The 23622-nt window shown below is 54.5% G+C and overlaps 2 protein-coding genes across 3 annotated transcripts; one reads left to right on the top strand and one right to left on the bottom strand.

Moving 5' to 3' along the window:
- The first annotated feature begins 848 nt into the window (after positions 1 to 848).
- Positions 849 to 3810, top strand: TPRG1L (tumor protein p63 regulated 1 like). Its single transcript, XM_015099263.4, has 5 exons — positions 849 to 1159; positions 1334 to 1425; positions 1502 to 1678; positions 2505 to 2658; positions 3290 to 3810. The coding sequence occupies exons 1-5, from the start codon at positions 950 to 952 to the stop codon at positions 3482 to 3484; spliced, it is 828 nt and encodes a 275-aa protein (XP_014954749.2). The 5' UTR covers positions 849 to 949; the 3' UTR covers positions 3485 to 3810.
- Positions 3811 to 5002: 1192 nt separating this feature from the next.
- WRAP73 (WD repeat containing, antisense to TP73) lies at positions 5003 to 16822 on the bottom strand. 2 transcript variants are annotated; one of them, XM_004013768.3, is made up of 12 exons: positions 16674 to 16822; positions 12762 to 12914; positions 12158 to 12274; positions 10471 to 10543; positions 9152 to 9255; positions 8420 to 8506; positions 7981 to 8115; positions 7829 to 7906; positions 6792 to 6891; positions 6022 to 6147; positions 5485 to 5676; positions 5003 to 5339 (listed from the first exon to the last, which is right to left on the bottom strand). In XM_004013768.3, exons 1-12 carry the CDS (start codon positions 16740 to 16742, stop codon positions 5197 to 5199), a joined length of 1377 nt encoding a protein of 458 aa, XP_004013817.2. In that variant the 5' UTR covers positions 16743 to 16822; the 3' UTR covers positions 5003 to 5196. The 2 variants fall into 2 exon arrangements, with proteins under 2 accessions (XP_004013817.2, XP_027831534.1); XM_027975733.2 differs by lacking the exons at positions 5003 to 5339; positions 5485 to 5676 and adding an exon at positions 5683 to 5927.
- Between the last annotated feature and the right edge of the window lie 6800 nt (positions 16823 to 23622).

The raw sequence follows: 23622 nt of genomic DNA, 5'->3' as shown, positions 1-23622 counted from the left end.
ACCCTGGTTCGGCCCTAAATGGAGTGACGACGCCCGGTGCCTCCACATTGTTCCCTTCCGTGGTGCAGGGTCGGAGCTCTGCTTCCCAGGCCGCCGGGAGCACGCCTGCATTTAACACAGAGCTGGGGGCCATGTCCACGCTGCCGCATCCCTGAACCCGCGGTCAGAAAGACGGAGGCGCTCAGGAAGGGGCTCTGCTCCGCCGGCCTCCTCTCCTTCAGTCCCCGAAGCCCGCGCTCCCCCTGCTGTGCAATGCGGACCCCTGAGAGGGGCAGAACTAATCCAGGGGATGGTCACCACGGGCGGGGGCGCGTCCAGGCGGCAGTCACCCCGGGCAGGAGGTGTGACCAGGGAAGCGGTCTTCCCCATCAGGGGTCCGCATCCAGGGGGCGGTCGTCCAGGGCGTAAGGCGCGTCCAGAGAAGTTATCAGCTCTAGCGGGGGGCGCGTCCAGGGGCCGTCACTCTGGGCAAGGACCGGAGTCCCTCCCCGGAGGTCCGCTGCACTTCAGTCGAACATGAATAGAGAAGCGTCGACCGGGTGCGGTAAGGACCTGACTACCCTCTCCTCGCCGGCCCCCCGCGTCGCCTTGGCAACCGGCCTAGGCCCCCGCCCTTTCCCGGTAGCGTAAACAGGAAGTGGGCGTGAGCGCGGGGTGCGCTTCCGGCGCAGTGAGGGGCGGGAGCGATTGTGAACGGCGACCAGCAGGACCAATCGTGGAAGAAATCTGAGGGAAGAGCCAATCGTCAGTCCCGGAGCGGGCGGGAGGGACTCGAGACTGAGGCGGGACTGGCGAAGCGGAGCCAATCGCGGCGGGCCGCGGTGCGGAGCGGGCCCTGGGGCGGGGCCGAGGGTCTGGCGTAGGTGGAGGTGGAGGCGGCAGCAGCGGCGGCGGCTGCTATTGCGGCCGCGTCGGGCCGGTCCGGGTTCGCTCGGCTGCGGGCGCGGTGATGCTGCAGCTGCGGGACTCGGTGGACTCGGCGGGCACGAGCCCCACGGCGCTGCTGGCCGCCGGCGAGGAGGTCGGGCCGGGTAGTGGCGGCGGCGGCGGTGGCGGGGGGCGTCCGGGGGCGGGCACGCCGCTGCGACAGACGCTGTGGCCGCTCAGCGTCCACGACCCCACGCGCCGCGCCCGCGTCAAGGAGTATTTCGTGTTCCGGGTGAGGCTGGGGGTGGGGGCGGGGGCGGGAGAACGCGTGGGCCTGTGGGGCCGGGGGCGGGGCGGGGCGGGCGAGCGGGCGTGAGCCTGTGGGGCCGGGGGCGGGGCGGGGCGGGGCAGGCGGGCGGGCGGGACCTGTGGCGACCTCCGCCCCGGCTCCGCCCGCTCCGCGCAGCCCGGCACCATCGAGCAGGCGGTGGAGGAGATCCGCGTAGTGGTCCGGCCCGTGGAGGACGGAGACATCCAGGGGGTGTGGCTGCTGACCGAGTAAGGGGGCGCGCCCTGGGGAGGGGCCCGGGCACTTGTGCGCGCCGCAGGGCCGAGTGACCGCTGCCGCCCGTAGGGTTGATCACTGGAACAACGAAAAGGAGCGGCTGGTGCTCATCACCGACCAGGCGCTCCTCATCTGCAAATACGACTTCATCAGCCTGCAGTGCCAGCAGGTGGTCAGGGTCGCCTTAAACGCGGTGGATACCATCTCCTACGGAGAATTCCAATTTCCCCCGAAGTCGCTCAACAAGTAAGTCTTCAAACAACCCTTCCAAAACCAGCCCCCAGTGGACGTCTTGCTTTAATATCAGTAGAGTTTAGAATAGACCCGGGTGACTTCTGCTCAGCAGGGTGCATTAAAAGGCATTTTGGCTCAAGAGACAGCTATTAGGCTGGTAGTAAATGAATTCAGGGTACGTTAACATAGGCCTGACACAGGTATTTTTCAGATAAGAGTGAACTCAGCACTTTATCCCTGCCAAGAAAGGATTGGCAGCTGTCATGTCAAACCCTGTTGTGGTTAATTTTTAAAAGAAAAAGGTAGCACATCGCTTTGGTTTATAGATATTATTGAAGATTAAATTTGGAATGTTTAATGGCCAACTTTCAAGAGCTGATCTTCAACTGTTAGGGAGCTTTCTGAATTATGAGAAACCTAGACATGAATATACTCAGTTGAATTAAACGGTAAATTTTAGGGTTTTGATGTGGAGATTTGGGTAGGAAATTCAGGAAGATAAGTTCAAAATTCTAAACAACAATAAAATATTCTGGAAAAAAGGATTTGAAGTTGGAAAAGTATTATTTGTTTAGTTAGAGCACTACATGTTAAAGTTTATTAACCGTGTAAAGATTAGCTTAACTAAGTGTACTCAGTTTGTCCTGTCTTAAAGTGCTAAGAGCTGTGATTATTAGACATTACATTCCTGTCCAGACCCATGGCTATTGTGAAATGGCCATCATCAGTCTCGTCTTCACTGGTGGGACCGCTTTTTGTTCCCACACCCAGCACCAAGCAGGTGCTCTGGGGCACAGGCCTGCCTGTGAAGTCTGGTCCCTGTCTTCTGACCCTGCAGGCGAGAAGGCTTTGGTATTCGCATCCAGTGGGACAAGCAGAGCCGCCCATCCTTCATCAGCAGATGGAACCCGTGGTCCACCAGTGTGCCATACACCACGTTCATAGAACACCCGATGGCCGGTGTGGATGAGAAGACAGCCTCTCTGTGCCAAGTAAGGACACGGACGGCAGCAGTAGCACTGCCCAGCGGGGACAGGCACCTTCCAGGCCTGCTCTGCTCAGTAACGGTGGCCACGTGGGGCTGCTAAGCACTTGAGCGGTGGCTAAACTGAGAAAATAAACCTTTAAATTTTTAAAAACTTTAGTTATGTTTAGATAGCCCTGTGTGGTAAGTGGGTACTGGTCAGTGTGGTGCTGTGATGTGGCCCTGATGGCTGTGGTCATTTTGGAGAAGGGCCCAGAAGGGCTTTGGGGTGTGGCAGCCGACCCTGGCCCCTGCTAGAGCTGGGCAAGCTGCGCGCTCAGCAGGAGAGGAGGCCTGGGGTTGATGGGCATGGGGTCTGGGACTGGGGACAGGCCCCCCACTTCCAGCTGCGTGCCTTGGCTTGCTGTCTGCCTGGTGGGTGGTGGGGAGGACCAGGTGGGTCACCGTGGCAAAATGCCACGGAAGAGGGAGGTCTGTGAGGACTAGCTGTTGTCTGTCACAGGTGAGCCCAGAGGTGAGAGCCACACCCAGGAGTTGAGCCCATGGGCTTCTGGGTGTGGCTGGGAAGGCCTCTTGTCCAGGGGTAGGGGACCTCGTGCAGATCATCTGCTCAGACTCCATGTTTTCTCTCTTTGCAGCTGGATGGTTTCAAGGCTCTGTTAATCCAAGCTGTCAAGAAAGCCCAGAAGGAGAATCCTTTGCCAGGCCAGGAGGGCGGAGTGCTGGTCCTGGAGTGTCCACTCCTCATTGAGACCTACGTGGGGCTCATGTCCTTCATCAATAACGAGGCCAAGCTGGGCTACTCCATGACCAGAGGCAAGATCGGCTTCTAGATGCGGCACGTGAGTCTCTTGCCAGGAGAGGCGGCCACCAGGACTCCGGGAGTGACAGACCTTGGCCCAGCTCCACTTCTGCCGGCAGGGTCCAGGCCCCCTACCTTCAAGGACCTGGGCACCACGAGTGCAGTCAGGTGGACCGAATACTGTAGCTGGATACTGGACAGATGGTCACGTGAGCTCCAGACACAGCAGAGGGAACCTGTCAGCATCCCGGCCAGGATCTCAGTCTTCAAGTCCCCTGTGTCTCCATTCGGCTCCCCGTGGTCCCTCCCCACAAGCCCTGGAGCATGTTTACAATAAATGTCACGTGATTAGCTACATAGTTTGCTCCATCCAGAGATGTGCCTGGGACCCAGTGCCCATGGTTGCAAGTGTGTGTACGGTTGGTGTCCAGTTTTGCATTTTGAAATTTAATCCATCTTCTTAAAGCTAATACAGAAGAAGCCAGCAGACCACCAGCTCAGCAAAAGTTGGCCTGCCTTGTCAGCTCCTGAATGGACTGTTGCTTTTGTGGAAATGCGTGCTTGACCTGAAGTCACACGTCTAAAATTTATCTATATTGTGTGAATAATACTGATGGCATCTTTTTCAGGCCCACCCAAAAAGCTTCCCAGAAGATTATTTTAAGACAAGTCATTCGTTTCAGAAAGTCACATTGGTAAGTTCTTTACACACAATGCTGATATCTCTGTTAGGTTTGTCCTCTCATGGCTTATTTTAAAAAGGAATTGCTTAATTTGCCTTTAAGGAAGTGCTTTCAGAAAGGAACCATATTAGTCTCCTGAAGCAGCCTGCCCCACCTGAGTTCCTGCTGCTCCCTGCAGTCATTGCTCACTGCCCCTGCCCATCCACAGTGGTCTGACTGCTGGCCCCCAAGTTCCTTCCTCCTCACTGCCCAGGCTGACAGCTCTAGTCAGCATGGATGTGATGATCCTGATGCAGGGGCCTGTCCACATTGAAAGGCTGCTTTACAACTCTGCCTGGGTCTTGAGCTTTTGCTTTTGGTCTTCTAGTAAAGACATTTAGAATCCAGTAAGTGGTGTTCCTTTTTGAAAGTAGGCGCAACAACCAAGAAAGGGTCTTGTTTGGTGAGAGCATCTTAAGAGCCGAGATGTTCTCCCCCGTGGATTTGACCCCGGCCATGTGCACTCTGGGGATTTGCACAGCCTGCTCCCTTCACAGCCACAGGGTTGGTGCCCACCGTCCAGCCCCTGCCCAGGGTGAAGAACCCTTATTTCTCCAGTGTCCTTCTTAGCCCTGGCCGACCGCCTTAAGCACCTGGATCATTCCAGGCAGACACTCCCTGCAGAGACCTGACCTTAACTGAACTGCCCTGGGACCCACAGCCCTGGCCTCCAATTCTGCTCCAGCACAGGCCCACGTGACACACAGGCCATGCTTTAGAGTGTTAAGGGACAGAACAGAGGCTCTTTGCAGAACGGGTCCTATATCAAAACTGACCTGGAAGACTTTCCTGTGACTTAAACCTTTTTAAAAAGTAAGCATTAGCCATTTTATAAATGAACAAATATTTATTTTAAATAACAAAAATTACAGTTATTCCATAGATATTTACAAAAACACCTTGCTATAGCAAAATGAAAGCAAATCCTTTCCTCTGGGCCCTGGAAGGAAAACTCGCCCAAGATGCTCTGCTTCTGTCCCATGGCCAGTGTGTGCCACCTGGGTCTGACCGTGCCTGGGTCCTATGTGCAGTCGCCCCGCTGCCCGAAGGCCATACGCACCCCCTTCTCCATCTCCAGGAAGCACAGGCAGAAGTGGTCCTTGCTCAGGAGAGCTAGAGAGTCCCCGCTCGGATGCCAGCACAGGGAAAGCACCTGGAAGTCACCTGGAGAAGGCAGGCGGCCAGAGGTTAGGGGAGACCCGGGTCCTAGGGTGACCCAGCTGGAGTCCCGAAGTTCAGCAGGCGGGCCCTGAGGTTCACGGGCAGGTGCCTCCTCAGAGCATCTGCTTGTGTCCCTGCCCACGCTCACCTTCCCCGGGGACCTGCACCGACACGCAGCCTGCCGGCGACCACAGGTACACCTTGCTGCCCCCTGTGCAGATGGCCAGCCGGGGCTGCTGTGGGCCCCACTGGAAGGCGCGCACAGTGCAAAGCTGCTCCAGCACCGCCAGCAGTCTCAGCTTCCGGATGTCCCAGATCCACACGGCGTTGGGGACGCTGTCTGAGGAGGAAGGGGCACCCAGGCTCACGTTCACCCCTCGCTGCTCTGCTCCAGTCCCCAGCCTTTCACCAGTGAGGATGCTCATCTTCCCCAGGGTCATGGGGCGGGGCGGAAAAGGGGGGCATATCCTGTGGGCCTGGAGCCCTGCTCTTTCCCAAACATGGAGCAGAGGGCGCGGAGGCTTGGGCTTGAGTGGCTGCTGCTCTGATGGGGCGACGGGCCCCAGACACTACTGCTGCAGGATGTCCACCCTGCCAGCAGCAGGAGAATGAGAAGTGAGCGCGGGAGGCCCGGGCCCCGGAGGAGGCTGACAAGGGGAAAGCACACACGGGACGGGCCACTGACCGTTCCTCGTGGCCAGGAAGTAGTTGTCAGGACTGAAGGCCAGTGCCCCAACGCCGATCCTGGGGTTGGCTCTGTCAGCGGCCGGCTTTAGGGTCTGTAAGGAGACCGGCATCGAGGCAATCTCGTCTGGGTGGGAAAAAAAAAGCGCTCTGAGCCTCCCTGAGGGTGAGTGGCCTGGGTCTGCGGTGCTGCCCGCAACGGGAGAGGAGCTGAGTGTAACTACCCGTGGGGCGAGGAGGCCAGCAGGGGCAGGCAGGGTCTGACAGAAGGCAGGGCTGTGCAGGCACCAGGCCCACCCTCCCACGCGAGGCTGTGGTCCCAGAGCTGTGACAGGCCAGGCAACACCGCAGGGCCTGGTGGTCGGCCCAGGCCCAGTGGCTCTTCTGATGCCCCAATTACTCCCACTTTATGATGAAACTGAACCAGAAGTGACCTCTGCGCCCCAGATGCAGCTGCAGCTCCTCCCTGAGCCCTCTGATGGCCTCCCACTCACCCAAGAAAAGGTTAGCATTCATTAAAAAAAAGTCCTCTCAGGACCAGCCAACAATTAGGAGACCCAGGGCATGAATTCAATCCACGGAGCCAGAGCCCAAGCAGCCTGCTGGCTCTCAGATGAGAATACTGTCCACCAGGTATCACCGGAGAGGAAAAGGATTGAAAGGAAAAAAGGGAGTATCTGGAGTCTCCCTGGACCAAGAGGGCTTTTTCTCATAATGAAAAGAAAGGAAAGGGAGAAAGACAAGGGCGGCACCACCGGCCGAGCCGCTCACATTTGCTCTCTGAGGACGTCAGGGGCCCGGTTGCTGCTCGGGGTGGAGGGAAGGCCAGGTGGCCCAGTGGTGGACTCTTCTCGGCCTCCTTGTACACCACCTGGAAGAGAGATGGCCTGGGCAGCACGTGTGGCCGTGGTCCCTCACTGCCCTCCTGGACCTTCTCCACGAGGTCCCGCCTGCAGCCGGCATTTCAGTGGAGACAGGTGACAGACGGGCCAGGGCCGGGGCACGTGTCACCAGAGGCCGGATGGGGAGGACGAACGGCCGTGGGGTAAAGGACCCGAGGCGAACCCTGTGAGGGCTCGTGTCCCACTCCTGCACCTCCAGTGGGTCCTCCAGTCACCGCCCATGTCGGGATGTCCGCCCACTCACAGGCTCCCCAGAAACCCACCCAGACCCCAGGGCTGTGTAGTGGCCCACCCCCTGCTTCCTCCTCACCCCACACCTGTCTTACTTGGGTCCCTCACCTGCGGGCAACTCACCAGGTGTCTGCCCCCATCCCTGCCCCGAGGCCGGGGTGTCTGCCCTCATCCTCATTGTCCTGCCCCCCACCCCGAGAAAGGCTGGCTGTCTGGGTCCCTACGGTCTCCCGCACCTTGTCAGGGGCCTGCTGAATAAACAGAGCTCAATCCCTCCTCAGGGCCTCTGCATTGCTATTCTGTTCGCACTGCCTGAATCGCTCTTCCCCAGACCCTGCACCACTTCTCCCAAGGGACGCCCCTGGGCCCCTTAGCAGGCAGCCTTCCCACCCTCCCAGGGAAGGCTCCAAGGGAAAGAAGCTGCCTGCTGATCTCTGCCTGGCCCAGAGCTGCTGGTCCCAGAGTTGTGGGGCTGGGGTGGAGGAGGCTGGGAAGGACACCACTTGGGACCCTTTGGGAACATGGCGGGAGAAACAAGGGCCACGGGAACGTCTGCGGTTAGAGTGTTTCAGCATCAGAAGACCATGGGACGTGAGCCCCTGTAGCACTTACACTGATAGCGTAAAGTGAAAGAGCAGCTTTCTATCCCTTCCTCAAACACACTTCGAGACTTACTATTTTGGTATTATTGACGGTTGCAGGATGCCCAAACTCCGTGATCATTTTCCAAGTCACGTGGTTAAGAATCCGCACCTGGGAGAACCACATGGTCAGAGCCTCCGGGGCGCTGGCTGTGCATGGGCTTTGCCCCACAGGCCCCCTCCCACCTTTCCATCGTAGCTCCCGATCGCCAGGAACTGACTGCTGGGGCTCCAGGCCACGGACTTGATGCCCAGGGACCACTCGTAAGCACAGAAGGCAGACAGCAGCCGGCCATCCAGGGAGTAGAGCAGGACCTTGTACTGCAGAGACAGTGAAGGCATCACTGAGCCTGTGGCGTGCGAGGCAGCCTCCCCAGGGGAGTGAGACTTGGGCAGGGAACCTGCCCTCCTCCTCAGTGGTGGGAAGTGGAGACGGGGATGGTACTGGAGGAGCAGAGAGAACATTGTGGAAAAGGGGAAGCTGGGTCTTAAATCTAAAGACTTGTAATAAGAGCTCCTCAGCTCAACATCTGAAAAAGGCAGAGTTCACGCTTGAGGCGTTCAGAGAGCGTGAGAAACACACAGCAGTGCTACAAGCAGAGTGCGTCCTGAGCGGGCTCCCTACCTCCAGGCAGGAGTCCCAGACAGCCAGCACGCAGCCGTTGGGGGCCCACTCGATCCCTGCCAGGTCCTGAGTGTCCGTGTCAAAGTGCTTCCCAGGCGGGCGGGGGGGGGGGGGGGGGGGACAGATGACATTGAGAACATTTTTTTCAACAAATACATGAACATCTATCTCATACCTGATGCGTTAACACAGGATTTAATCTCCTCATCTAGCCATGAACAGAAACACCAGCTGTGTGCTCCTGCCATAACAGGGCGAGCCACACGCAGCCACGATGCGGCTCAGGACTCCGTGCGGCTGAGTCTCACCCCTTTAAGATCAGCTCAGGGGAGACCCTCCCAGGACATCACTGCCGTGGTCAAGGAGGCCGCCATCCAATAGCATCCGGGATCCAGCCCAGCCTCTTGCCCATCCAGGCACATGGTCAGTATTAACCTGCAGCTCATTCCTCCTCCTGATGTGGGCACATGGACGCTAATACCACTGAGCCAACAAGCCTAGCAGCTCCCATCTGGGGGACTGTTAACCGCTAACACTCTCTGAGCCCACACGGTCTCACCGGATCCTGTGAACACCTGCCCGTGTGTGTGCCATGGGGTAACAGGCAGCACCCACCTTTGAAAACATGGAGCTGCCTTTCTCACACCACCCTGAAGAGCCTCTGGGATCTTCAACAATGCACCTCCGCCCCACCCCGCCCCAGGGTCACGGTGCTCCCGGTGTGCGCCTCACCCGTAGCAGCTGCCAGTCACTGCAGACGAAGATGCTCACATAGTCCCTGCAGTCCCGCCTCTCTGCCAGCGCCAGGTAGCGGCCGTCCCTCGTGAAGGTTATTCCTGCCGAGAAGAGGGAAAGGTCCTGGGATCGAGGAGCAGTAGTTTTCACGTTAGAAGGAGAGAGAGAAGGCAGAGGTCTGAAGAGGGGCCGCAGCACACAGACCTTGAATCTGCGGCAGAGTGTGGGCACATGAGGCAGGGTCCCCATACCCTCGATCAGGCTTCTGACGTACAGAGAACCTGTGAGACACACAGAGTGCCCTGAGCCCCGAAGAGCCCCTAAATGTTACTGGGAAGTGTGGAGCCCTGCAGGATGCTGTATTCTCAGGAAATCAACTGCAAGAAGCTCAGCTGGGTCAATGCAGGTTCGACACCACAGCTCCTATTTTTACTTTTGAATTTAAATTTGGAAGAAGTCAATTTAAGGTGAGAATCTGGCTGAAATGTCAGACTGTCCCTTCCAGGTCCACATCAGTGAACTGAGTCCTCAGCCACACTTCACACCTCAAGAGAACACCTACGTGACAGAGCTGCTTTGGGGAACAGCTTGCTTTTCACCAAGAAGCATGCGTGTCATCTGGAGAGACACTAACACACAAACTAACATGTGAGCTTCAAGCCGCTGGTGGCAAGAGAAAGAACAGAAAAACCTCTCAAATCATGTGATGCTTCCTTCTGTTTATTAACTAGAAGACAATCAAGTAATTTCATGATTCAGGAGGGGGGCATCGACGAGCTCTCAGGTTCAGTTAAACGTGCGTGAGGGGTTAACTGAGGGCACAGTGGACACACGCCCTTCATCCCTCCTCTGAGACATACGGATGGGATAGATCACTGTTCCCCTCTACAGAGCTCAGAGTTAAGTCAATGGAGGATTCATTTCAAAATCCGCTGTGTGGGGTGGGGTCCCGGGACTGACGCAAACAAGAAAGGATCTGACACCCAGCTCTGTGACAGATATACAGGATTTGCATGTAAACCCTTCTTGACATCTGTTAAACAACATTCTCTTTAGTAGTTGTGATCACAGAACAGGGAAGCCCTGCTCTTCTGGAGACGCAGGTGGGGGAAGGCTTACAGAGAAGTACTAGGGGATCTAGGATGTACTTTAAGACAATCAGCGGGAGGGGTGGGTATAGAGAAAAAAGATTGGCTATGAGCTGAAATACAGTTGAGGCTACTTTTGTCTGTGTTTGAAATTTTCCAGGATAAAAAGGTCTCCAAACCCCGAAACAACTACAGAGAAATGGCCTCTGAGTAGCTCTAATGACTCACCCTGCTGACAAGCCTTAGGGTATTTGATGTAGGACACGGACTTTGTGCACAAGGACCACACAGTTATCCGCAGCTGCAGGGGAAGGGGGAGGAAGAGAAAGGAAACCGTTAATTTAGCACTCTCGAAAGACTGTTGCGAGTCACTTAGGTCCAGACTGCCCGCACCTAAACAAGAGATTTACTGAAGTAAAAGTATCAGGAGTCCCACGGTGTTTTCTGTCTGAAGAAGTGTGTCAAACTCACATCTACAATTGCTAAATGTTTTTTTTTTGGTGGTGCTAATGGGGCTTGCAGGATCTTTGTTCCCCAACCCAGGACACGGAGGTGAAAGTGGTGAGTCCTTACCACTGCACCAGCAGAGAACTCCCACAATTGTTAATTTTAATGGGCTTAGTGTTTGGTTTTCATTTTGTGACAGTATTATCTGAGTGACACAAAGTTAAATATAAGTGCATTTTAGTTCAAAGTATAGTCAGCACCCCTTTCTGCCTGATAAATTAAGCTTTATTACAGGCACAGCAGTCCATGGAAGGCCCAGCATTTCTGGGGGATTCAGCATCCAGGGGTCCAAGAAGACATGCCCTGGGATAACAGGCCAGGGGTGCTACAGTCAAAGTTTTCATATAGTAGTGAACCTAAAAATGTTTCTCAGAGAAACACATCTGAGAAAGCCACACAAGATGCCCCCCAGTCTCTTGAAGCAGTGAAGCGGGTGAGTTGCCCTGCCTTGCTAGGTGGCTGGGCCTGGGATCGGCAGGGACAGGGAGTGGCCTGACTGTCTGAGTGGAGGCTCTGCAAAGGATTTCTGGGGGACCCACTGCAGGCACGTCACATGCAGGGGCTGGAAGAAGCTGTGCCAATGACGGACCAGGACGTCCAAAGCCCCCATGGTCCCCTGACGTGATGTGTTTGGGAGGCACACGCACACCACCCAAGCTGTCTCTGATTTACAGTTGGATGTCACAGGTTCTTCTTCCCACTCAGAGCTCCTGCCCAGGGTCCTGCATCCCAAGGGAGCCCAAGGCTTGAGGAGCAAATGAATAAGGAGGTTAGAGACACACAGATCAGATGTCTCCAGGGCACTCAGAGCTCCTGCCTAGGGTCCTGCATCCCAAGGGAGCCCAAGGCTTGAGGAGCAAATGAATGAGGAGGTTAGAGACACACAGATCAGATGTCTCCAGGGAAAGATGTAAATTCGAGCATTGTTGCTGTTCAGTCGCCAAGTCGTGTCCGACTCTGCGACCCCCCAGTCTGCAGCACGCCAAGCTTCCCTGTCGTTCACTATCTCCCCGCGTTTGCTCAGACTCTTGTCCACTGACACAGTGATGCCGTCCAATCATCTCATCCTGTCACTCCCTTCTCCTCTTGCCCTCAATCTTTCCCAGCATCAGGGTCTTTTCCAACCAGTCGGCTCTTTGCATCACTGAAGTTCTTTTCTATTGTTGAATCAAAGGACCTGTCTAAATCCTTAAAGACACAATTTGAGATGTTCTTTTTAAAAACCTTTTTTCATTAAAACTGGGCAAAAAGATTACATAACAACACTCATGGGCTTATAATGCTTTAACCATTTATGACATACATCCTCCCCACTAGACCACTCCCTCCAATCCTCCCAAGTGATCAGGACAAGGGGTGAGGGGTGACTGTCCTGTGGCTGAGGCAGGTATTTGGGGTGTCCACTCACATGGAATTCCGTCGTGTTGAGGATGTGGCGCCCGTCGGGGCTCCAGCAGGAGGCCACCAGCCCCGCCGAGCCCTCGTCTATCTTGCAGTGCCACTCTGGCTGCTCCAAGGACCACACCTGGACTCACAAAAGAGATGAATCCGTTTGCTACTCAGGCTTAAGAACAACTGGTGAGCTGCGTGGAAGCAAAGATGGGCAAACTCTCAGAATCCTTCAGTGTGGAGGACAGGTCCTGGGTTGCACCATACTTCTCAGTGATGTCACTCTGTTGTGGTCCGAAGGGTTTATTCCCTTTGCTGTCTGAGACCTCACTTAGTTAAGTGTGGGGTCTATAACAAGACACATCTCAGCACTCCCTAACACAGGAACCAGCTGGGCTGCCTGCCGAACACTTCCTGTTACAGAATGAACTAGGGTACGGATCAAGGATATTTACATGCTTTCTCGTTTTTAAAAGTACTTTAACTATTAGAGCACTATTATAATGTTAAAAGAAAACAGGCTCTGACCTGTGCAGCCTCTTCCTCCATACCAGCAAGGCACAGAACAAGGCCCTGGGTGGGGGCTGTGCTTAGGGGGAGGAGGGAAATCCATCCGGAGGTACCTGCACGAGCCCCCGCTTGTACAGGGCACACAGGATGAAAAGCGAGTCGGCCGACCACTCGAGGTGCTGGATCTGGTCCAGGCATGTGTATAGCTGGAGGATCTGCAGGGTGTTCGCATCCCTGACCACCAACCGGTACTGGACGCAGGAAGCCTGGAGGGGGAGAGAGGTCATGGCGGGGTGGGCTCCAGAGGAGGGCGCTCTTGGGACGGCAGGGTGCTCTTGGGATGGCAGCATGCCCTCCAGTCAGGATGGCTGCCTCCTCTCCCTGCACACATGCTTTCCATCTAGATGGTCTTGTGTTTACCATGTGAACAGCCTATTCCGAACAAAGATGAGTTAGCAGAAAGATGAAGCGTAAATGTAAAACCAGGTGCCCAGCTGTGAAGCCCCAGGAGGAAGTATTACTGCAGAACTCTACCGGCGTCATTTCTGTGCCTGTCTTCACTGCATAACAAATGCTAAAGCAGGGCATGGCACTGGGCAAAGGCCCTCTGAGAACAACCAGCTCCCCTCTGGTTCTACCACCTGCAAACAAGCTGTGTGTGAGGCGCGAGGAGGGGACTGCAGACTGCCGGTGAGAACGATCCAGGAACACAGCTCCCTTTGGTTCAGTGTCTAACCTGGACCCAAACCAACAGAAAGTCAATATACAGGTCTGAAATTCTGCAAGTGTAAGGACACATCATAAATGTCCATTTACCTGTGCTGAGAGAACAGATAATACACACTGGTGTCTCCCCACAGGTCCTGACACAGGCTCCTGATGAAACCCTCGGAAGTCCTGGGGGGCGGGAGCATCTCTTATTCTACCGAGGCAACTCTGGGTGGGCTCCTGGGGGGAACTGTCACCAGAGAGACCAAGCCAAGATTAGAGGCTTGAAATTCTCAGCCCTGCTCTCTTCTCTTCAGCAAAAAGGGCTCACAATGGAGTGAATGATCACCCAGGTCTATGTGGTGAAGCCTCCAAAAAAATCCCAAAGATGCAGGGTCCAGAGCTTCCAGGTGGGCAAGCACACCCACATCCTGGGAGGGTAAGTGAGTGAAACTCACTCAGTTGTGTCTGACTCTTTGTGACCCCATGGACTATACAGCCCATGGAATTCTCCAGGCCAGAATACTGGAGTGGGTAGCCTTTCCCTTATCCAGGGGATCTTCGCAACCCAGAGATCAAACTCAGGTCTCCCACATTGCAGGCAGATTCTTTACGTCTCCCACATTGCAGGCAGATTCTTTACCAGCTCCACGGGGACAGAACTCCTGCACTCGAGACCCCCAGATCTCACCTTCTTTATCTCTTCATGTGCCTGCTCACCTGTTCCTTTATCACACCCCTTAATAATATGGTAAATCTGTTTTTCTGAGCGCAATGAGTCACTCCAGCAAACTAATGGAACTCAAAAAGGAGGTCATGGAGCCTACATCCAGTTGGTCAGGAGCAAAGGTGACAACCTGGACTTTCAATTGCAGTCTGAAAGGTGGGGGGCAGTGTTGTGGGGCTGAGCCCTCCACCTGTGGGCTCTGTGCTCTCTCCAGGTGGACAGTGTCAAAACAGACTCAAACTGTAGGACACCCAGCTGGTGTTGGGGAGAACTGCTTGGTGTGGGGAAAACCCCACACAGTAGGTGACCGCACGTTTCAGAAGTGTTCAGTATGGCAGTTGTTTGAGAGGAAAAGGGACTGACAGAGGGAGGGCTGGGGGGTTTCTTACACACCCATTAACGTTTTCCTAACCCTGAGTTTGGAAACATTTAACTCCTAATATAGTGTTCTTAAAGATACAGTTACTTTATGTCTGTATTTGTTAATAATACCCAAATCCAAGCAAATGACTTCTATGACTGGTGATACTTATCTATTAACCAGAGAGTGCATCATCATTCAAAAATCAAGAACTGACTTCTGAATGTTAATTGCCTCATGTTGGTACTTATCAAGGTCAAACTGGATTGTTAGGTTTTTGTTTTATGAACTTTCATTTTTAAAAAGCCAATGAGTTCCACCTGGGGAAAAAAGAGTGTGAAATGGACTGCTGATTAGAACAAATATCCTGCTTTTTTTTTGGTCCCTGCTTATTTTCTCACTTTGTAGCTTTGAAAGCTGTGATCAGTTACCACAAACTCCCTGTAGGGTAAAATGAAATGTCTGTAGCAACACTTGGAAAAACTGTATCAAATCTGTTGCAAGATGTTAAAAATGGCAACATGGCCCTACTTTTCTCAGCTGTTTAGGACAGAGCTTTGAAGAACATGGTTCCAGTAACATTACTACCTAGGCTCACAATTTTAATCAGAATGTAAAACTAAAACGTACCATGACTAAATGAGGAAATGCAATCTTTGTCTCCCTAATTCACTGGAAGTTTCATGTCAGTGAGTGAAAGTCACTCAGTTGTGTACAGACTCTTCGGAATTCCATGGCTATACAGTCCATGGAATTCTCTAGGCCAGAATACTGGAGTGGATGGCCTTTCCCTTATCCAGGGCATCTTCCCAACCCAGGGATCGAACCCAGGTCTCCCACATTGCAGGCGGATTCTTCACCAGCTGAGCCACCAGGGAAGTTTCATAAATGACCAAAAAACAAATTTATTGGGGAGTATTCTGAAAAGTATACCAAGGTTTTCAGTGTGCCATTTAAGCTAAAGGTATTTTGTATTTTGTAGCTGAATACCATACTATGTGATTTAAAATAAAACCTCCATAAAGAAGGTAAACATGTAATTTGAGCTATTAATACATCCATCCTCAAGGACAAATGGAATGTTAACAAAGCTCAGACTGAAAAGACAAAACAGGAAGCATCAGTTAATAGTTAATGAAAATAAGTACAGTTTTTAAAAAGCATTTTTTTTCTTAATGTCTTTCCAATGCCAATTATCACCCACCCACCACATCTCCCCCCAAGATTCTGAGAATGTACACTGATCATACTGGTATATTTCAAAACTTACATTTCACGTATGAGATCTCAGTGATGTGAGAACCATTCTGCCATCCACGGAATGAGCAACTCAGATACCAGGAATGTGGACCACTCTCTTTATCTGGGCACAGAATGCTAGTTACCTAAGTCATTCATCTGGCGTGCGGTAGAGACCCTCGAAGGGGGCTGGAAAAGGTGACAACAGCTAGCTGCAGCACTGCACCGTTTTATAGCCAACAGGACTATATACCTGCCTTTTGTTACAAACAAACATCAAAGCTATGGTTTTTCCAGTAGTCGTGTATGGATGTGGGAGTTGGACCATAAAGAAGGCTGAGAGCCAAAGAATTGCTGCTTTTGAGCTGTGGTGTTGGAAAAGACTCTTAAGAGTTCCTTGGACAGCAAGGAAATCAGAGCAGTCAATCCTACAAGAAATCAACCCTAAAAACTCATTGGAAAGACTGATGTTGAAGCTGAAACTCCAATACGTTGGCCACCCGATTCGAAGAGCCAACTCATTAGAAAAAACCCTGAAGCTGGGAAAGATTGAGAGCAGGAGGAGAAGCAGATGACAGAGGATGAGATGGTTCGATGGCATCACTGACTCAAGGGAGCAAACTCCAGGATATAGCGAAGACTAGGGAAGCCTGGCGTGCTGCAGCCCATGGGGTCACAGAGTCGGACACGACTGAGTCTGAACAAGAGTCCACGTTTACTGTGTCCTCAAGTCTGTGAAGACAGTGTTGCTTTACCTGCTTTTAACAAATGGAAACCGAGGTGCAGGCAGCTTCCCGGGTTCCCAGAACGCAGCAAGTGTCCAGGTACCCTGCTCGGAACCACTGCCCAGGTCACCTGCCCGGGGCCCACACCTGCTACCTCCTTCCGGGCCCCAGGTACGCCCCACCCCCTTGGTTCCTCGCCGCCCCGTGCGGATATGCGCCTCCTCGCGGAAGGCGCGCCTTCGGCCCAGGCCCGGCGGCCGCTCACCAGGTACTTGCCGTCCGGGGAGAACTTGCAGAGCAGGCTAGAGAGCTTGAACACCTCGGAGAAGTTCATGGCGGCCACTGCACCCGGGGGGCCCGCCAAGCCCCGCCGGCCCGGCCAGCAGCAACCGCCCCTCCGCGACCGGAAGTGACGGAAGGGCGGGAAGCGTGCCGCAGCCAGTCAGGGCCCCGGGTGACGCGCGGCATTGTGGGGCTTGTAGTTCACTACCCCGCCCAACGCGCGCAGCCGCGCCTTAAAGGAGACAAGGTGTTTCGTCCCACCCGGGATTTCCGCCGGTGCTCGCGTGTGGGAAGTCCCCTCCAACTAGGGTTGCCACATAAAAATGCAGAAAGTGCACTACAGCTGAATTTAGATAAGCAACGAATCATTTTCTAGGATAAATATGTTCCCCAATACTACGTGACACATATGCTTAAAAACTATCCGCTTGTCTGAAGTTAAAACGTGTCGTCCTATGTATCTGTGCATTTGTATTCATGTATTTGTATACACACATGAATATGAAATATGGCGCATAGTACGTATATTATATTCTATACATAGAGTATGACTAAATATTCGTTGTTCTTCGTTTGTCTTTTGGCTAAGTCCGGCAACATGCTTCCAGCGAGGCCCTCACTTGGCGATTAGGAACTTCTCTGATCCTAGAGAGAACGAATTTGGCGCTCGCACCGCGCAGAAACCTCCTGGATCTTGCGCGCCCGCTTGTCCATCACACGCGCGCACCTGCGCTCGGACCCGCGAGGAGAACAACACCCTGGCTGGGACCACAGCCCCGCCGCAGCCCGCACGGCACGGACTGGAGCGAGCTCCTGCGTTGGCGCTGGCTCTGCTGGCCTCGCTCGCCGCCCCGCGAGGGCCTGTCCTCTTGCCCACTAGGGACTCCTGGTCCTCTTCGCCCTCGCGAATCTGCCAGGCCCTGCCGGCGCCTCTAGATCGCGCGGACCGGGACATCCGCCCCCGCTCTTGCGTCTTGAGATCCGAGATCCGGCCCGGGTCCTACTCGCATCCGCGCGAATCCGGCCTGGTCCTGTGCCCTGGGGAAGCCCCCTCCAGCTTCCCAGAACAAACGGGTAGGGGATGAGTGCAGGCGTCCTGTTGGCCGGTACCAGCCGTTTTTGTCCCTGGCCAGATCAAACCCTGTGTGTGATTCGTCTTTGGGTACCCCAACCCCCATACCCCGCACCTTGCAAGTAGTAGGTGATCAGTAAAGGTGTGTGGCAGTCAGCCAGATGGGCCAGGTGAGGTGCGGACCCGTGCACCAGGCCTGGCTGCGCGCAGTTCCAGGGCAACTCTGCCGCGCGGGTTCCTGTGGCCTTGAGGCAGGTAACGTTGAGCGCCAGAAGGCAGCGCACAGCAGGTAACCGCTACCTTGAGCAGTTCAAAACTCGCCAGCCTGTTGGTTTCTTCAGCCAAGGCCCTAGGACTAGATGGATGCGGGGGCGACTGGTCTATGGAGCCCCAGGTGTGGGCGCCCTAGGAAAGTCTTGGTCTGAAGCGGGTCTCTGAGCGTAGAAATCAGTTTCCAGTGCACTACTCACGTGTCGCCGTGGACACCCGCGCATACCGGCGCAGCGCGGAACGAAACCCAGCGCCTAGCGCGCGAGGCGGTGGCCGGGGGAGGGAGCAAGGTGCCGGCTTCGAAACGCGAGTGTTTGTGTTCGGAATTACTCCCCGGGTCCTGTGGGCACATCTTCCGCTGGGCCGAAGGAGTCGCGTCCAGAGAGTATTCCCGCAGATCCACAATGCGGACAGGGGCGGGAGCGGGGCTGTGACCTCGGCTGGGTGAGCGATGTAGGTGGTGAGCCCGCCAGGGCGGAGGAGCCCGGCTCGTACCACCCGGAAGCGGGCGGCTTCACTTAATCCCGGGTCCTGGGGTTGCTACTTTCATCTCCCCAACCCCCGCCCCCGCCGCAGGCCACAGCCAGTGCGAGCACTCCGCAGACCTGGGTGGCCGCGCTCCTAACGATGCCCAGCCCTTCCCGTGCCCCGTGGATCCTCTGCTCCCGGCGCGGAGGGGTCCCGCGCCCGTGGGGGTGGAGGACGGGGACCCGGAAGATGCGACGTCCCGGGGACAGGAAGGCTTGGGGCCGCGGAGTCCGCACCTCTGCCCTCCACGTGCGCGCCCCTAAGCCGGCCGAGAGCCACTGTCCCGTTTCCTCAGCATTAGGACCCCAGGGCCCGGCCCGCGTCCAACCCGAGGTAGGCGGCCCCGCCGGGACCGGGAGGGGCGACGCGCGCCAAAAGGCGGCGGGAAGGAGGCGGGGCAGAGTGCGCCCCAGGACCCCGACTCGGACGCGGCCAGCTGGGGGGGCGGAGCGCCGGATGGCAACCTTAGCCCCAGCCTGGCGCTGTTGCCCCTTGCTCCTCTTGCCAACGGCTGAGCGGCCCGCGCTGCCTTCCCGCCGGCCGGCTGCGGAAGGCGCTAACGCTGGCGGCCACCCCTCCCCGCGGCGCCTCCCCTCCCCGCGCCCATATAACCCGCCTCGGCGGCCGGAGCCCGCCCTGCCTCCGCGCCCGCGCCCGCCAGGCCGCACCCGCCTCTCGTCCCGCGCCCGCCCTGCGCGCACGCAGGGGTTACGCGGCGAAGCCCGGGCTAGCGCCAGGCGATTCCCGGGGCTCCGACGGCACCGGGTAAGCAGCACGGGGACCTGGCGCAAGGGGCCTGGGCGTGTTTGGGCTCCGTCGGCGGGGCCTGAGTCCATAGCCGCGGGCGCATGGGCTCGCGGCTCCGAAGCTGGGGGTTGGTGGGAAGAGACCCTGTGCACGAACTCGAGAAAGGCTGACCTGGGGTCTCCCTCGAGTACGAACAGCTACTGACACTGGGCGCGGTGAGGCGGCAGGGAGCCAGAGTCCAGCCGGGGAGGAGATGTGGGGTCCTGCCCCCAGCGTGGCGGCCTTTGGGCCAGGATCAGCCTGGCTGGGATTCCCAGAGGGCCTGCCTCAGGCTAACCCCTCTCCAACCCAGCTTCAAGGGGAGGTGGGGAGTGCGACCCCCAAAGAGGCTGGCTGGGGGGGTGCAGGTGCCGGTAGCTGACAAGCCCCTCCCCGCCGGCCCCAGCCGTCTGCACTCTAGAGGGCTATTAGCAATCTGGAGGCGTTAGCCACCCTACCCAGCAAGGCCGAGGTCTTCCCTGGACCAGGGGAACTGGGCATAGCCCCTAAGCTGGTCCCAGGGGTGGTTTACCAAGGGACCAGGTTCCAGAGTAGCATCTCTGGGTGGCCCTGGGTTGGCTGGAGTACCCACCTGTTTTCTGAATCTGTTCCAAACAGGGAAAAGAGGGGTCAGAACTCGGCCCTGGGCCGGCCTGGCCAGAGATCACACGTCTTTCCGGGACCCCCTCTCTCCTAGTCCTCCTTGCTTTGCAGTCACCGTCCTTTTAGGCCTTAGATTGGGGTGGGGACTGGGGGGGGGCTATTATCGCCTTCTTGTTGGTGTTCAGTCACTCAGACTCTGAGACCCCATGGGTTACAGCTTGTATTTTCCTTTGGTCCCTAGGCGGCTTTGCACAAAGTATACACGTGTCTGCATAAATAAATGGGTGATGGGTAAACGACTACGAACCAGCAAGGGGCTGGGGAAACAGTACACCGTTCACTTCTGACCAGAAGTCATTTCGTTCAAGTATACTGTGGCCTGCTTATTGAATGCTGTACATTTGGGAGTCTTGAAACAATTGTTTTCTTCTTCTTTTTTTTTTCTGTCATTGTTACTGTTTGTTTCACCTTAATAATTAGCTTTTGGGCAAAAATACACTGTTTACTGGAAGTCTAGCACTCATCTTTTGACTTACTCAATAAGTTAAAAAAGAATTGTATCGAGAACGAAAAGTCAAAGTCTTTAATACTCTGCAACATGTGAGTGTATGATCATGCATGTGATTTGTAAGAATAAGATGAAAAGTTGGGCTGGTACCAGAAGCTGCCAGGGTGTCAGTGGGGTGCCACCAGGAGAATGGCCACAGAAAGCTTAGCCTGATTTCAAAGTCCTACTGAGGTTCTGGGGGACAGGGTGTTGTTGTTTAGTCTCTAAGTTGTGTCCGACTCTTTGTGACCCCACGCACTGCAGCATTCCAGGTCTCCCTGTCCTTTACTATCTGCCAGAATTGGCTGGGAAAACAGGAGAGCAGGGTAGCTGTCTACAAATTCAGCCTCCAAGGACAGCCCCATGGAAGGGCCAGCCTGGTGCAGTGGTTAATCGGGTAGGTGTGGAGGTTAGAACATTAGGGTTCAAATCCCCTCTCCGCCGCTTACTTGTCACAGACCTCCAGTGAGTTACCTAACCGCTTGGAGCCTCAGTTTACCCAACTATAAAGAAAGATAATAATGGCCTCTGTCCCAGAGGGTTGGAGGAAGAGTAACCAGGATGCCATATCTAAGTGCTTAGAATGACGCCTGCTGCCCACAAGTGGGTCCCAAAGCGCTGGCTGTTGATGCTGCTCCAGAGGCCTTGGTAGGGTAGGGGACATGGTTCTCTGGGAGCCAGCAGGTCTCCCCTTGGGAGTGGGGAACGGCTGGCAGTGAGGCAGGAATCTGCCTGTGGTTTGGATGGAAGCTGCCAGTCTCTGTCGAGGGTACTGGAGCAAGGATGCCTCCCTGAGTAGTTATTTGTAGAGAACTTGGGAACCGGACCTGGGGAAGGTCCTGCCTATGGCCAAGGATGGCATTCACCCGGAGATTCTGACACCTTAAAGGGAAATCATCAGTGGGTGAAAGGAAGCTTCATTTTCATCCAGCCAGGAGACTGCTTCTGTACAACAAATTCAAGGGGAGTTTGTCCTCTAAAGGCTTGTATAAAAGACATCGAGGATACACACAATGAACTTGGAGTTTGCAAAAAAAAAAAAGCCAGAAACTTTCTTCAGTTGTGCATTTCTTCTACCCAGCCCCCATGAAAGGGAAGGGCATGCCTTTATTTTCCAATTTGGACATTTCTGTGGGAGTGCTGAGTCAATGTTTAAAACTACTCATTTTCTGATGATTTAGCTTTATATAGCAAAAAATGAAAAAAAAAAAAAAAACTGAGACGAGTGTTTGAGCAAGTCCTAGTTCCCTTGGCCCCTGACCATGCTTCTGTCTGGATGCTGAAAGATTTATTGTTATGAGAACTGTGCCCCCAGAACACTGTGTGCCAGTTTACCCATGCAAGCTGCTATAAAGTGTTTCTGTGCCCTACCCAGTTGTCTGGAACTGCTGCTGCTGCTGCTAAGTTGCTTCAGTCTCGTCTGACTCTGTGCGACCCAATAAATGGCAGCCCACCAGGCTCCTACGTCCCCGGGACTCTCCAGGCAAGAACGCTGGAGTGGGCTGCCATTTCCTTCTCCAATGCATGAAAGTGAAGTTGCTCAGTTGTGTCGGACTCTTTACCACCCCACGGATTGTAGCCTACCAGGCTCCTCTGTCCATGGGATTTCCCAGGCAAGAGTACTGGAGTGGGTCGCCATTGCCTTCTCCTTGTCTGGAACTAGCAGCATCCATTTGTGTGTAGTCAAAATATACAAGCCACCTGATGCAAAGAACTGACTCATTTGAAAAGACCCTGATGCTGGGAAAGATTGAAGCCAGGAGGAGAAGGGGACGACAGAGGATGAGATAGATGGATGGCATCACCGACTCGATGGACATGAGTTTGAGCAAACTTGGAGTTGGTGATGGACAGGGAGGCCTGGAGTGCTGCAGTCCATGGGGTCGCAAAGAGTCGGACACGACTAAGCGACTGAATTGAACTGAAAATATACAATATCTTTTTTTTTCTTTAAGTTTGCCTTCTTAAGTAGGTTACATAGGACTCCTGGAAAACCCTTTCTGAGTGTGTTATGCAGAGGAAAATTGATTTTTTTCTATACAAGAAAAGCTCCCTCTACTCATCGGGGCTCGAGTTAAAGACACTTTCACTGCAGCCGGCTCTGAGAGTCTGCACGAGTGGGCGGGCATTGACTTTTCATCTGCATCCCCTGCTTCCTGTCTGCTCTCAGGCTGGTATTCCTTTGCAGACCAGACATTCGCTCCTCAAAAGTATTTTCTTTTCCTAGAGATCCTTCCTCAAATCAGAGACCCAAAGAGAGCAAAAATTCCTAAAGGAATCACTGATATTTTCATTGTGTGTGGCAGCTGCTGTGGAAATCTCAAAATTTCGTTTGTTCTTGTCACTGAGTTGAAATAGTCGTCAGACCTGCTACCCGAAGCCCCATAATCACCATATCACAAATTGGCTTTTATCTTATTTTGGCCAAACCATGCAGCTTGTGGAATCTTGATTTCCCCGACCAGGGATTGAACCAGTGTTGTCAGTGAAAGTGCGGGTTCTTAACCACTGGACAGCCGGGGAGGGAATGTCCCTAATTTTGCTTTTAAGTATCATCCTAACTGTGTTAGCGTCCTGGGGCACTAGCAGACAATCAAGAACGAGGGGGCTGAAAACAAACGAAAAGGACTTATTCTTTCATGGGCTGGAGTTCAAAAGTCCAAAACGCAGGTGTGGGCAGAGCTGGTTTCCTCCGGAGGCTCTGAGGGAGAGCGCGTCTGTGTCTTACCCCTCGCCCTGAATCTTCCTGGACTTCTACACACATCACCCCAATCCCAGCCTCTGGGTTCGCATGGCCTCTCCTCTGTGTCTCCCCTTTTTTGTCTCTTATAAGGACCCTTGTCATTGGATTTAGAACCACAGCAATCCGGGAGAGCCCATCCTGAGATCTTTATCTTTATCTTTATCTTTATCTTTATCTTTATCTTTGTCTACAGAGGGGAGGCGGGTGCCATTGAACCCACTAGAATAATCGTGATTCAATGTAGCTGACTTCCCTGGTGGCTTAGACGGTAAAGCATCTGTCTACAGTGCGGGAGACCTGGGTTAGTTTCATTTGTAATTTTTTGCTTGCCCGTACTGCACACGCGACCTCTGGAACCCCCAGGGCCCAGGGCTCCAACCTGG

This window comes from Ovis aries, chromosome 12 (assembly GCF_016772045.2).
Source record: "Ovis aries strain OAR_USU_Benz2616 breed Rambouillet chromosome 12, ARS-UI_Ramb_v3.0, whole genome shotgun sequence".
Lineage (NCBI taxonomy): Eukaryota > Metazoa > Chordata > Mammalia > Artiodactyla > Bovidae > Ovis > Ovis aries.
Note: the sequence above shows the minus strand (reverse complement) of the source record. Positions and strands in the feature narration are given on the sequence as shown.